Source organism: Galeopterus variegatus, unplaced genomic scaffold, assembly GCF_000696425.1.
Source record: "Galeopterus variegatus unplaced genomic scaffold, G_variegatus-3.0.2 Scaffold4790, whole genome shotgun sequence".
Taxonomy (NCBI): domain Eukaryota; kingdom Metazoa; phylum Chordata; class Mammalia; order Dermoptera; family Cynocephalidae; genus Galeopterus; species Galeopterus variegatus.
The window spans coordinates 1-13185 of record NW_007730901.1 but is presented as its reverse complement, the minus strand read 5'-3'; the positions used below and the strand labels follow the sequence as shown (position 1 = coordinate 13185).

Sequence of the window (13185 nt, the reverse complement as noted above, 5' to 3'; positions counted from 1 at the left end):
GAGAAGTAAAATATCTTGTCCAAGATCATCGGTAAGTAAATAGTAGAGCCAGAATAGTTTAGATCCTTGCTACTCAAAGTGTGGTCTACTGACCAGCAGCATGTGTATAATGTGGGAGCTTGATAGAGATGCAGACTCTCTGACCCGCCCCAGACCTTTGGAATGAGAATCTGCACTTTAACAAGACACCCCAGGTGAATCATATGCAAATTAAAGTTTAAAAATCAATTGCTTAAGGGCTGGCCAGGTTGCTCAGTTGGTTAGAGCACGGTGCTGATAAAAAACACTTGCTTAGATAATCTTAGGTGTTTTGTTTTTGTTTTTGTTTTTTTATCTCCCCACCGTTTAAAAATCTGCTTATGGCTTCAGACTCTGGAAAATAAAGTGTACTTGTTTGGCTTTTTAAGAAAAAAAAGGACTTTTGTGTCTTCTTCCCAGCACCTTCCTCTCTAGATAATCAGCTTTTCAAAAAAAAAAAAAGAAGAAGAAGAAGGAAAAATTCAAAAACTGTGATTGAATTCATATTATATGCAGGCACTTTTCATTAAATCATCATAGAAAATCTTATGAAGTAGATACTATTATCCCCAAAGTACACATAAGAAAACTGAATTCAGATAGGTTGAGGGGAAAAGCCAAGACTGATATGTAAGTTTTCAGATTTTTTTCTTGAAGCAGTATCTTAATGATTATCTCTATTTTCTAGTAGGTAGCACACAATAAACAATCCACTAATATCTGACCAAAAATCAAATTTTTCAAACCCTATTCCAACAAGAGTTGTTTTTTGTTTTTGTTTTTGTTTTTTTTTTTTTTGCTTAACCACGAGCACTTCTTCTTGATTTAAAGAAGTGATATTAATGTAACCTACAAGGTATATCAACTTTGGGAAATTAAATCAAGACCCAGAAAGACGAATAAATTCTCCTCTCTTCCATATTAGCTCATGTAATAAAAGTGTTTATTGTTACATTTTTTTTAAAAAGGAGAAACAAATCTTGTCCCTAGAAGTCTTCTTCTAAGGAATTGGCTCGGATGCTTTCCAAAGTGATGGCAGCATCTAATTTTTTTTTTTTTTTTCCTGCAGATGACATTGGTAATGATTTAGATGACCAACAATTTAAGATTGATNAGGTTATTAGGTTATATATATATAATTAGATATATTAGGTTATATCTAATATGACCTCAGTGAGTAAATAAATGTCATTGCAACTGCATACAGTTAGGCTGACTAGACGTTGATAATTTTATTTTAAATAAATGGCCCATTATATTCTATCAGAAAATCATTTTCAACTATAGCTAGATTTTTATTTTTTATTATTTTTGAATAGGCCAAAGAATCATGGTAAAGATAAATATATATATATATACACACATATATATATATCACAATATATTTTAAAATAACAGATACATATATATATATATATATATGTATATATATATATATTTATATATATACACACATATATATATATATCACAATATATTTTAAAATAACAGAACAAATTTTGATTCAGTGCAAATTTCCACACATATATATATATCACAATATATTTTAAAATAACAGAACAAATTTTGATTCAGTGCAAATTTCATGCTATGATGACAATAAAATGCAGTTAAAAATATAAATAAATATACCCCATATACTAGGCCCTGTGCCTGCTCTGTATTGTGAACGGCAGGACATGGAGAGGAAAAAAATAAAAATGAATAAATAAATAAATAAAATGAAATGTAGTTTGGTTAACCAAATGTTTTAGTACCACTAAAATGTGTAAGGTTTTTTCGTGATGTAGGTTTATAAAAATCTAAAACATTTGCTTCATGGCTTATAGCGATGAAACAAACTGAATTTGCAGTAGGACTATTATATTCTTTCTTCAAACAGGAAACAACTGGCAATTCAGTGTGAAGTCATTTTCTATTTTTAAAATAATTGAATTTGAGACATAACTATTAGTGTGACAGTTTCACAGGGAAAAAAAACCCTGAGATGAATAAATGGGTCTGAAACCCAGGCTAATGGAGCAAAAAATCACATACACATATGTACTTTTCCTACCACTTATAGTTTCATTCATCGTACTGGCTTTTGACCATTTCCTAGAGAGTATTTGCAATTCTAATGTATTTCTAACAGAAACCTCATGCTGTGATCACTCCTTTGTAAGGCAGAGTTCTGCAATATTTCTTGTTTACATGAACAGATTTTCTAGTAGACATATGATGGTTGATGAACTACATGAATATTTTTATTTAGTCAGTAATCTGGATATAATGCAAATAAATACCCCATATAAATAGGGGACGGGCAGAGGCTTCTATCCTGATCAAGGCTGTGTGACTTTGAATAAGTCATTTAATTTCTCTGAACCCTGATTAATCCTGTCGAAAAAATGATAGGTTAAATTAGATTATCCGTTATAGTGCCTTTTATGTATTATGTCCTATGTGGATACTTCAAAAAGTTTGTGGAAAAATGGAATTGAAAGATAATATAAATCCTTCTAAGAACTTTTTGAAAACCCCTCATATACCTCTTCAAAATAAATAAAAGTAATTTTTAAAAATATTGATTGGCCTTCAATAAATATATATTGTTTGTATTATTATACACAATCTTACAAAGCTCATGGCATTAATAAGTTATACATCTGTCTGTATCTTTCACCTGATAATTCTGCTTTTTGTAAATATAACACAAGAATATAACAGGAAAAGGAAAATAATATATGCAAAAGTATTCACATAGCTTTATTTGTGATAGTAAAAATTTAGAAATTAAATATAAAATAGAGTAGAATGTGAAGCTAATTACAGTATTATACATCAATATGAGAGAAGATCATAAATCTATCAAAGGTGATGAGAATTTGAACTATGTAAATACATGAAATTAAGTCTACAAGAACATAAATTAGAAGAAATTTTAAGTATCAATTAAAACTTTTTTACAGTTGTGTCAGAAAACCCAAATCAAACTGGCTTAAAGAAAAAAGGAAATTTATTGAACTATGGAAATGAAAAGCTTAGGAGGCACAAAAATCACCAAAATGGATCATAGACCTCAATAAAAACATAAAATTATAAAACTTCTAAAAGAAAACAGGAGACAGATCTAGGTGACCTTTGGTGGTGAGTTTTTAGATACAATATCAAAAGCAGAATCCATGAAAAAAAATTGATTAATTGCATTTATTAAAATTAAAAACTGCTCTGTGAAAGACTGTGTTAAGAAAATAAGGCCTGGCTGGTTAGCTCAGTCAGTTAGTGCACAGCCTTATAACACCAAGGTCATGGGTTTGGATCCCCGTACGGGCCAGCTGCCAAAAAGAAAAAAAAAAAAAAAGATAAGTTACAGACTTGGAGAAAATTTTTGTAAATACTTATCTAATAAAAGACCTATATCCAAACTATACAGAAAACACTTAAAACTCAACATTAAGAAACCAAAGACCCATTATAAAATGGGCAAACATTATGGACAGACACCTCACCAATGAAGATATACAGATGGCATACACGTGTATGTAAAGGTGCTCCACATCATTGGTCTGGAGGAAATCATGAATTAAAACAACCATGTGGTGTTATAACTACACACCTACTAGAATGGCTAAAAGACAAAAATCAGACAATACGAAGTGCTGACAAGGATGCAAAGCAACAGGGATGTTCATTCATTGCTGATGGAAATGCAAAATAATATAACTCATTTAGAAGACAGTTCGGCAGTTTCTTACGAAGCTAAACACATGATCCAGCAATCACACTACTAGGTATTTACCAAATTGATTTTAAAACGTGTCTACACAAAAGCCTGTTCTCAAATGTTTACAGAAGATTTGTTTCAAAACTGCTGAAAACTGAAAGCCACCATGATGTCCTTCAACAGGTGAATGGATAAACAAATTGTGGTACGTCTATACATCGAGATATTATTCAGTGAAAAGAGGTATAGAAACCTTAAATTCGTATTGACAAGGGAAGGAAGCCAATTGGGAAAGACCACATACTTTATGATTCCAGCTCTATGACATTCAAGAAAAGGCAAAACTATAGAGACAGTGAAAAGATCAATGGCTGTCTAGAGTTTGGTGGGAGAAAAAGGAGGAAATGAGTAGGGGAAGCCCAGGGGATACTTAGAATGGTGAAACTATTCATGTGATGCTGTAATTGGTGAGCACATGACCTTACAAATTTGTCAAAACCCATATACTTTATAGCACAAAAAGCAAACTTTAATGTATGCAAATTAAAAAATCATTTAGGAGGCTAGAAGATTCCAGGAAGGAATTCAGATTGTGACAAGAGAATCTAACTGCAAATGTATAAAACACCTCAAGGAAGGGACTGGGGGGGAAGGTGCTGACTTAAGTAACTTTGGAAATGAACAGAGTTTATAAGGCTAAAGGCAAAAGGAGCTGCAGGAAGCACTGCACTGTGGTTGATGAAGTTTTCCCACAGGAGCGCAGGTTATTCTGACATCACCACACATGTACAGTGGAACTGAATAATTAAGTAAATGGATGGTGGGTCGTGGCAGCCAGATTTCTCACTATTGGAGTGGGAATTTACGGATCAGTAAGGGGAAGAGACTAGAAGGATCCATGCAGTAATCCCCCACAGGAGCGCGGGTTATTCTGACATCACCACACATGTACAGTGGAACTGAATAATTAAGTAAATGGATGGTGGGTCGTGGCAGCCAGATTTCTCGCTATTGGAGTGGGAATTTACGGATCAGTAAGGGGAAGAGACTAGAAGGATCCATGCAGTAATGGATTAGAGTTGGAGACATGATTAAAAATTCATCTTGACCTTAATATAGATACAGATGTTTACACAAAGGATTTTTTTTTTTTTTGGAGTGGGGCAGCTGGCCGCTATGGGGATCCAAGCCCTTGACCTTGGTGTTATCAGCACCATGCTGTACGAGTGAACTAACGGGCCAGCCCTCACATAAAATTTTTCTAGATATGTGCATATACACATGTTAACATATACACATATATTTCCTTCCGCTGTCATTTGGAAGGCCTAAAAGAAAACATACTCCAGTATCCATACACCTTGTACCCAGATCTTAGTTTTCAATTCATTCTCCAGTAAGAGAAACCAGGGCTCCTTGGAGAAACAACTGATTCTAGGACTGGGTTAGGAAATACACAAGATGATCTTGGAGCAAATTCTAGTGCAGAAAGTAAGCAAGTGCTAAACAGAACAAAACAAACGAACAAAACAAACCCACATTATGGGATATACCAAAGGGGCACAGGAGACAACGGAAAGAGCTCTTAATGGCTAAAGCTGGAACAACTTGCAATAAAATAAATGAATTACTGTTGGATTATCATCCAGAAGATTATAAAATGAAAGTTTAAAATAAATATCCTTACGTTCATACTGATATAAATGATTGAATAAATTAGTAAGTGGGGGACAAGAGACAAATTTCCCATGCAAAAGAATTTCAGTGTGCGTAGATACACCATCTTCAAGACAAGGGGGCATAACTCCCATTCCTTAAGTTTGGGCTGCACATAGAGACTTCTTTCCAAATAGCACATTAGAGACGGGAAGGAAAAGAATAGCTTTACAATGGAAAAATCCTGACAAACACCACTTCAGCCAGGTGATCATGGTCAATATTAACAGTCATAAATCATGTTGATAGTATGTATCTTTATATGGCACGATGAGAATGGTACCTTACCTCCGTGATCTTCCTAGAAAAACATCAGATAAATACAATTGAAGGACAACCTACAATATACTGACCAGTACTCCTCAAAACTGTCAAGGTCACAAAAACAAGGAAAAGCTTCAGAAATTGTCATAACCAACAGGAGCCTAAAGGGACATGACAACTAAATGTAATGTGGTAGCCTGGATGGGATTCTGAAATAGGAAAAGGACATTAGGCAAAACTAGGGAAATCTGAATTGTACTTTAGTTAATTATAATGCAACCATATTGGTTCACTAATTGTAACAAATGTACCATGGTAATATAAGATGTTAATGATAGAGGGAACTCTGTGTAGGGATATATATGGGAACACTCTGTACTAACTTCATGATTTTAGAATTTGTAAAATTTCTCTAAAAAATAATGTCTATAAAAAAAAGACTAAAAGGTAGGGAAGGTTTCAGATGTATGTCAAGACTCAATAAATAACACCGAGATCTACTCCCTGGCCCTGCCTCTTCTGGATTGACTCCATGGGTTTCCAACCTCCATGTGGGTTCTCAGCAGCTTCAGACTCAAATCATCACTGCCCAGTAGCAGAAGGAGAGTTTCTTTGCCCAGAACTCAAAAATAAGTCTCATACTTGCATCCTGTTGGCCATGTTTGATATGACATGGGTTATGTACCCATCCTGAAACAGCCATTCAGTTTGGGGAGATGCAGTATGACTGGCTTAGCCTAAGTCATTTGCTCTGCTGTCATGAAGCAACCCAGGAATGGAGTAAGCCTTCCCTTAAGCAAGCGGACATTACAAGTGGGAAAGGGGTGGTTTTCCCAAAGCCAAGAGAGTCACAAGAATGGAAGAGGATGAGATGATGAGCAACATAAATCATAAATGCCCAACACAAATATGCATTTGATGATTTTTCTGTAACACTGCAAAATATGCTCATGATTTTAAAATGTAAAGGAACTAAGATGAAATTTAGTTTATGTCTTATAGATGTCACAATTAGTCATATTCTGTTTTTTAGATTTTATTATAATTCCACATACACATACTGCCCAAACCCTTTAGAGTAGGTTGAAGGAACAAAATACAAACCAACAACTTTACTAGGTTTAATGCACATCTTGCTCAAATTTTTATCTAGAAGGTATGTCAAGTTTACAAAGACATAAGAAGCTTAAATCAGTAATAATGAAAATTTGATAAAAAGTATACTTTTTGTTAACATCAAAGCAGCTCCCCCTATACAAACCATAAGTGTTATGTTAATAAAAATGTCCCTTTGTGAAAATTAGCTCAGATATCGTGACAACTGCTATGTTCAATATGTGTTATGGCAACAAGGTGTTGATGACTGGCATAATAAGACCATGGTGTCACGTAAACATGTGTTTATTTCATCGTTATATCCGCTTTGTGAGTATCACATAGGTGAGGGATAGAGAAAGTTTAGATCTCCTTGTGAAAGCATACACAAAAACTCTTTATTTACCTGTAACAACCATCCGTTTTCCCACAGTAGTAGATATTGGCTCTCGGTATGACACAGATGCCATCGCTAAAGTCTTCCCTGTGCCACTGGATTTTCTTCCTCAGCTTCTTCAGACCAGTTAACCTGCACCAATGACTCCGTAATCCTTGCTCTCCCTGAACTAGGTAGTTGCTAAGGATTCTTTATGACAGGGAAATAGAATGTTCCTTCTAACAGAGTTTAGCATTCCAGTCTCCAACAATGGACAGATACAGCCATTGCTGCATTCCCAGGAATTGCATCCAGGAATAACTTCCCCTTATCTGTCAATATCAAGTCAGAATAGACTTGCTCTGGTACTAGATCTAGAACAGGCTTATGTCCCAGACAGGTTGGTGGGCTCAATCACTTTCAACAAATGTCTTTCAACAGTTCCCAAAGAATGTTCTGCAGAGATACGTAGCAGAAAACAAAACAAACAAAAAACACAAATCATTGTTAAATACATTTGAAAAATACTGGCTAGATCAAATACAATAAAAGGTACATTAATAAATGAATAAGATAATTTTATATGTATTTCTTTCCAGCCTCATATTCCAATACACTTCCTTAATGTACTTCCTGAAACACAACTTATACTTTGGCCACATCAATTTATTTGTGGTTTCCAATCTGTGCAATGCTCTTTCATTCTTCTGAGCCTTTACACGTGCAATTTGCTTTCCCTGTAATGTTCCTATGCAAATATTTCTTGTCCTCTGAGAACTAATTCCTTCCTGAAACACAACTTATACTTTGGCCACATCAATTTATTTGTGGTTTCCAATCTGTGCAATGCTCTTTCATTCTTCTGAGCCTTTACACATGCAATTTGCTTTCCCTGTAATGTTCCTATGCAAATATTTCTTGTCCTCTGAGAACTAATTCCTACATCTCCTCTTCCAGGAGGACGTCTACAGGCACAGCTAAGTACTTTCTTCATGTCCCTTTAACCTCTATAGCATTGTATTTAGACCTATGTTTTAAACTTTTACCACCTTGTTTTAATTATTTATCAATTTTGCCTATCTCCCCAGTAGAATCTGACTTCTAAGAGTTCATACTAAAGCATCATTGTTCATAGTTCAATTTCCAGAGACTGGTATGCACTCAATAGTTAAATGTTTGTGGGATGAGGGCTGGCCGGTTAGCTCAGTTGTTTAGAGCATGGTGCTGATAACACCAAGATCCATGGTTCGATCCCTGTACTGGCCAGTGAACCCCTCCCAACCAAAAAAAGAAGGAAATGTTTGTGGGATGAATAAATAAATAAACAGTTCATTCCAGCCTGCCCAGAAATGTAATATTGACCACCTGATAATCCATTTAATATAAATTCTAACAGTAATTTCAAATTCAACACTAAATATAGGGAGTTCTTTACTGAAAATGCAATACTTTTTGTTTGGAGAGAATTAAACTAAGGACACTATCTATGGAGAGGTTTACTAGTAAGGAAGGCAGAGAGATGTGCCGCCCAGGTCCCCTCAAGGAAGGGCTTGTATCCCAGCTGTGGGAAGTGCTGTCAGCTCTGTCGTGGTCAGCTTTAGCTGCAGAGAACTGCCTCTTCTGTTTGAGGTCAAGCCCTTTCTGGGGCAGCCTGTGTCAGGAGACTAAGTGGGGTGGGAACATAGGCCAGTTATTTCAGCTTCCCTTGGGAAAATTCTTCACCTGGTCGGTTGAGCCTTTGTTAAGCCCTCCTCGCAGTTCAACTTCTTCCTCTGCTCAATCTTGTTTCCTCTGCTTTCCCTTCACAGGTGTAGATCCCAAATAACCATCTTGCCCCCCACTTCCAGAGAACCCAACTTGAGACAACTAGACAACATAGATCATACACACACAAATGCATTATATTTTTTGCTGACATCTTTGGGATAGATTCCTAGAAGTGACATTGGGGAAAGACATATATAATTTTGCTCTATATTGCTTAGCACCCATTGAATAGCTGTTTTTTTTTAGTAGTTGGCTGGTATGGGGAACTGAACCCATGACACCGGTGTCATAGCACCATGCTCTAACCAGCTGAGCTAACCAGCCAGCTCATGGTTGTATCATTTTGTATCCTATCCACAATATCTGAGAATGCCTATTGGCCTATTTTCACACAGCCTCACTTACAGAGTATGTTGTCAAACTTTCTGATTTTTGCTGAAATGACAAATAAGAAATGGTAACCTAGTAATTTACATTTCTTTCCTATTAGCATGATTATTATCATTAGCATGATTGAATGTCTTTTCTTACGTTTAAGTACCATATTTTTTAGTAGTTGGCTGGTGTGGGGAACTGAACCCATGACACTGGTGTCATAGCACCATGCTCTAACCAACTGAGCTAACCGGCCAGCTCATGGTTGTATCATTTTGTATCCTATCCACAATATCTGAGAATGCCTATTGGCCTATTTTCACACAGCCTCACCTACAGAGTATGTTGTCAAATTTTCTGATTTTTGCTGAAATGACAAATAAGAAATGGTAACCTAGTAACTTACATTTCTTACCTATTAGCATGATTATTATCATTAGCATGATTGAATGTCTTTTCTTACGTTTAAGTACCATTTGCATCATTTTATATGAACCTTCCACTCTTATCTCTTGTATATTTTTCAATCAAGTTTTTTACTTTTTTCTTTCCTGCTTTTATTTTTTGGCAGCTGGCTGGTACAGGGATCTGAGCCATTGACCTTTGTGATATAACACCACACTCTAACCAACTGAGCTCACTGGCCAGCCCTTCTTTCCTACTTTTAAAAGAATGAGCTAACACTCTAAATAGTGACAACAGACACATAAACAGAATTAAAATAAAACATAGCAAGGATAATAATGGCTACAGACACTCTAACCAACTGAGCTCACTGGCCAGCCCTTCTTTCCTACTTTTAAAAGAATGAGCTAACACTCTAAACAGTGACAACAGACACATAAACAGAATTAAAATAAAACATAGCAAGGATAATAATGGCTACAGTAATACATTTCATAAAGACCTAATTTGTTCCTGCAGTCATGGGAACAGAAAAGAAGATCACATGCCCCAGCCTGGGATGGAGGATGGGGGCTCACAGTGGTGAGGCAGGATTTCCTTGAGGACATGGTATTTGCATTTGTTTTAGAGAAATGACAAGGACCTACACAAAGGACAAAGAGGAGGAGGATAGGGTGGGTGGGAGGACATTTTGGACACAGGGACTATTTGAGCAAAAGTCTCAGAGGGGAGAAACACCCAACAGCACTGTGCATGACAAAAAGTCCAGCATTGCTGGAGAGCCATGACTGAGAGGGTAAGCTGGCTGATGAGGTGGGAAAGACTCTGTAAGCCATGCAAGGAGCTTGGGCTTCATTCTGCAGGCAATGAAGACCCCTGAAGCATTTGAAACAAGGTAGAGATTTGTCAGTCTTGGGTTTTAATAGAAGATGCTTGACTGTGTGGAGAACAGGCTCAAGGAGAAAAGCTTGTAGTCAGTGGCCCCAGCAGGCAGCTGTTGAAGCGGTCCATGAAAGTGGAGATGAGGGAATGAACCAAGTCATGGGTGATGTGAATGAAGGAGATATATTTGGAACATGTGCTGAATAGAGGCTATATCCAGTAAGGATGTTCTAGTGTGGCTGACTGGGAAGTAGTAGTACCCCCAAGTAAGACAGAGAAAACAGACTAGCACACATGGCATCCTAGGCAGGAGCTGTGGGCAGCCCCCACTGCCTGGCAGAAGGCAAGAGCGTGCCAAAAACACAACTTAAGTGTGGGTGGTCCAGCACAGCCACTGACACAGCCACTGCTGCCACAAGGGTGGCTCGCCACCACATTAGCAGCCATACCCACAGTGCAGGCAGCCCACCATGCACTCAACTGCATTGACACAAGGAGAGTCATCAACAGAGACCAGAAAAAGAAGAGGCATTCTCTCTCCTCAAAGACCACTCCAGAGTGATAGAAGCAACTGCTCTACCAGATGACTGGACATCAACATAGAGATACTAGAAAAAAAAAACCCAAGAAAATATGATACCACCAAAAGAATACAATAATTCTCAAATACCAGACCCTATAGAGCAGGAAATTCTTGAAATGACTGAAAAGGAATTCTGAGCAACAACCTTAAAGAAACTCAGTGAGATAAAAGAAGACTCAGACAACATAATAAAATGAGAAAAAAAACCATCCAAGATATAAAGAGGGAAATTTACAAAGAGATTAATACCTTAAAAAAGAATGTAACAGAACTCATGGAACTGAAAGATTCACTCAATGATATAAAAAAACATAACTGAGAGCTTAAGCAGCAGGATAGAACAAGCAGATGAAATAATTTCTGATTTTGAAGATAGTCTTTTCTAAATAACCCAGGTGGACAAAAAAAAAGAAAAAAGAATTTTTAAAAATGAAGAAAATCTAAGAAGGCTAGTAGACAACTTAAGTGCACAAACATTCAAATCATGGGTATTCCTGAAGTGGAGGAAAAAGGAAAAGGCATTGAAAAGCTATTTGACAAAATAGTAACAGAAAACTTCCCAGGTACAGTGAGAGACATGGACCTTCAGATACAGGAGGCTCAAAGATCCCTGAACTGATTCAATCAAAAAAGGTCCTCTCCAAGACACATTATAATCAAACTGGCAAAGCTCAAAGATAAAGAGAGAAAACTAAAAGCAGCAAGAGAAAAACATCTAGTCACTTATATGGCAGCCCCTATCAGACTAACAGCAGATTTCTCACCAGAAACTCTATATGCCAGAAGAAAAGGGGATGATATATTAAAATACTAAAAGAAAAAAACTGTCAGCCAAGAATACTATATCCAGCAAGATTATCCTTCAGAAATGAGGGAGAATAATGTATTTTCCAGACAAACAAGAACTGCAGGAGTTCACCACCACGCAACTGGCCCTGCAAGAAATCTTCAAGGGAGTCCAGCATCTGGAATCTGAAAAATGATAATCACTACCATGAACACATGAGAAAGAACAAAAACCACAAGGTTGAACAAAAATGCAAATGAGAAAGAGAAAGAAACTGTATCTTACTACCTCCAAAAACCGACACCAGAGACAAACATTAAAAAGGGAAGAAAGGAACAAAAGATATTTAAAACATCCAAATGAAAATCAATAAAATACCAGGAGTAAGACAATACATTTCAATAACAACCCTAAATGTAAATGGATTAAACTCCACACTCAAAAGATATAGACTGACTGATTGGATTTAAAAGCTAGACCCACCTATATGCTGTCTTCAAGAGACCCACCTCACCTGTAAAGACACACACAGACTAATAGTGAAGGGGTGGAAAAAGATATACCACACAAATGGAAACCAAAAACTAGCAGGAGTAGCTATTCTTATATAGGATAAAATAGACTTTAAACCAAACAGTATAAAAAGAGAAAAATCCACTATAAATATACATGTACACCCAATACCAGAGCACCCAGATACATAAAGCAAACATTATTAGGCCTAAAGAAGGAGATAGACCCCAATATGATAATAGTAGAGGATCTGAACACCCCTCTCTCAACACTGGACAGATCATCTAGGGAACAAATCAGTAGAGTAACACATGATATCTACAGAACATTTCATATAACAACTACAGAATATATATTCTTCTCATTAGCACATGGAACATTCTCCAGGATAGACCACATGTTAGGTCACAAATCAAGTCTCAACAAATTTTTAAAAATTGAAATCATTTCAAGTATCTTTTCAGACGACAATGGATTAAAATTAGAAATCAATAACAAGAGAAACTCTGAAAACTATACAAATATATGGAAATTAAATTACGTGCTCCTGAATGACCTATGGGTCCAAGAAGAAATTAAACAGGAAATCAAAAAATTTCTTGAAACGGGCCGGCCCAGTGGCGCACTGGATAGTGCACCGCTTAGGAGGCGCGGCGGCGCTGCCGCCCGAGGGTTCGGATCCCACATACAGACCGGCT

The 13185-nt window shown here is 36.5% G+C and overlaps 1 protein-coding gene and 1 non-coding gene across 2 annotated transcripts in view; one reads left to right on the top strand and one right to left on the bottom strand.

Moving 5' to 3' along the window:
• Positions 1 to 7269, bottom strand: part of LOC103603790 (chromosome unknown open reading frame, human C4orf45) — a 59178-nt gene extending 51909 nt beyond the window's left edge. Inside the window, exon 1 of the mRNA XM_008588368.1 lies at positions 7206 to 7269. Within this exon, the coding sequence (XP_008586590.1) occupies positions 7206 to 7269 (64 nt within the window). The remainder of the gene's footprint in view (positions 1 to 7205) is intronic.
• Positions 7270 to 8367: 1098 nt separating this feature from the next.
• TRNAI-GAU lies at positions 8368 to 8441 on the top strand. The gene has a single exon. It is a non-coding gene; the product is annotated as a tRNA-Ile (tRNA).
• Positions 8442 to 13185: the final 4744 nt, after the last annotated feature.